Here is a 1,993-nt window from a genome sequence, read left to right as displayed (position 1 = left end):
CGGGCACTCCGGAGCAGGGGCTGGCTGTCACAGGAGCTGCGGGTGGCTCTGTGGGATGGGCCAGCTGGGATGTCACCTCTGAGGTGTGGGGACAGATGGGGATGCCTGGGGAGCAGGAAGGAAGCCCAGCAGGGCATTGGCAGCCTCCAGAGAGCCCTGCCCAGCCCCACGGAGTCACTGAGGGAGTCTGGTTGGTGCAGGGTGCTGCCCAGCCAGGGCTCTGGCTGCCCTGGCAGCCCCTTGATCCCCTATCCAGGGGTCCCACACAAGCTTCCCATACCTCATCTGCTCGTTTTCCACCACGAAGTCCCGCAGGAGGCCGTAGAGGCTGGGCCAGGCTGGGGTTCCCTCTGGCAGGAGCTGCCCTGCAGGGCCATGCCTGTCTCCAGAGCCTGCCCATGCCTTTGGAGGGTTCCCTGCCACCTCCGTGCCCCTCACTGGCACTCTGGGCAGGCACAGCTGCTGGCGCAGGGAGAGGTTTTCCAGCTGCAGGGCATGGATTTCTCGCTCCAAGGTTTGCAGCAGCTTCTCCCGGGACACCTGGGAAGGGTGGGCGGATAAAGGGGTGGGTCAGGGGGGCCCCAGCAGCGGGGAGAGGAGCTCAGAGAGGGTCCCTGTCTGCAATACCCTGTTGGCCAGGGGTCTGGTGGTGACCCTGCGGGCACGGCTGGCATAGTGCAGAGTGCTCAGGGTCTCTGAGAGGCAGCGTGAGGACGGGGAGATGCAGGCGACCTGCCAACCAGGAAGACATGTAGGTGGGCTGTCATCCAGAGGGTCACCATCCTTTTCCACGGGGTGAGAGCCCTGCCCAGCCTCCTGCATGGTTTTACCATCAGGGTGATGCCCGAGCCGCCCAGGGAGCGAGCCAGCAGCCGGGTGAGCTTGCTGTCCCGGTAGGGGATGTGCGTTCGCTTCCCTCGGGGTTTGGCCAGCAGGGAGATGCAGTGTCCTGCCGGAGGATGAGACACACAGGATGTGACAGGGCTCTGGTGGGGGCGCTCCCAGGGCGGGTTCCCCAGCCCTTACCCAGCGCCAGGAGGCTGCGGTTGATGCTGTTGGCCTCCACGGAGAGCTCCCCGCTGGAGCCAGTCTCCTTCACCCGCTCGCTGCCAGCCAGGTCCACGAAGCACAGCGTGCCCTGCTTGCTGGGGCAGGCGTTGGCCTGGAGAAGCACGTTGGGAGGTGATGCTTTGGCCCCCATCACCCCTTCCCCATGGCCCACAGCACTGTCCCGACTCCTGGATCTTGGATAGGACTCCCGGCTGCTCACTCCCGCCCCACCCAGGTATCCTTGAGGAGAGCGTGACCCCCCCACCGTAGGGCTGTTTGCACCCCCGCGCTGAGCCCCGAGCCCCCCAGCCCTGCCCAGGAGCGGGATGCGCGCTCACAGCTCGGCTGCGGACGTGGACGGTCAGAAGGGCGTGGCTGCGGCTCGAGTGCCTGTTGAGGGCATGGGCCGAGGTCCGGCGCCTCTGGGATCCTGACGAGGGAGGAATTGATTGCACGGCACCCCACATCCCTGCCCCAACCCCACAGCATCCACTGCTCAGCCCCCCCTGCCAGACCAGAGCTGCCTTGGCCGCTCCTCTTGGCTGCCATCAGAGCGCCACCAGCCCTGGGACGGTCTGCGAGGGGCTGAATCCCCCCACATTGGGTCTAGCTCGCCCTGAACATGTCCCAGCCCCGTGCCTGTGGCTCAGCACCTTGCAGGAGCAGGCTGACGATGGCCTCCAGGCTCTCGAATTCCACACTGAGCTGGTTCTCCACGTAGAAGCCGCGGGATTTGCTCCAGCGCAGGGGCAGGGCGCACGGCGGTCCCGGGCTCAGCAGGTCCCGGACCTGGGATGTGGCAGGGGGAAGGCACCGGGGGAGCGGGGCACGGGCTGCCAGCAGGGCCGGAGGGGGCGGCTGGGCAGGCACTTACCTGTTCGTTGTAGATCTCCAGGTAGGAAGCGCTGAGAGCCAGGTCAGAGGCACGGCTCCGGGTCCGCTC

At 66.7% G+C, this 1,993-nt stretch overlaps 1 protein-coding gene across 1 annotated transcript in view; it reads right to left on the bottom strand.

The window, feature by feature from the left end:
- Positions 1-1,993, bottom strand: part of KIF12 (kinesin family member 12) — a 5,344-nt gene that overhangs the window by 815 nt on the left and 2,536 nt on the right. The window contains exons 5-12 of the mRNA XM_031060621.1: positions 1,925-1,990; positions 1,704-1,839; positions 1,353-1,480; positions 1,027-1,162; positions 831-949; positions 628-732; positions 281-540; positions 1-105 (exon numbers count right to left, since the gene is read on the bottom strand). The exon at positions 1-105 is cut by the window's left edge and continues 13 nt beyond it. Coding sequence (XP_030916481.1) covers positions 1-105; positions 281-540; positions 628-732; positions 831-949; positions 1,027-1,162; positions 1,353-1,480; positions 1,704-1,839; positions 1,925-1,990 — 1,055 coding nt within the window. The remainder of the gene's footprint in view (positions 106-280; positions 541-627; positions 733-830; positions 950-1,026; positions 1,163-1,352; positions 1,481-1,703; positions 1,840-1,924; positions 1,991-1,993) is intronic.

Source organism: Geospiza fortis, unplaced genomic scaffold (genome assembly GCF_000277835.1).
Source record: "Geospiza fortis unplaced genomic scaffold, GeoFor_1.0 scaffold425, whole genome shotgun sequence".
NCBI classification, from domain to species: Eukaryota; Metazoa; Chordata; class Aves; order Passeriformes; family Thraupidae; genus Geospiza; species Geospiza fortis.
The sequence above is the reverse complement of the archived record's forward strand: the minus strand, read 5'-3'. Positions and strand labels throughout refer to the sequence as shown.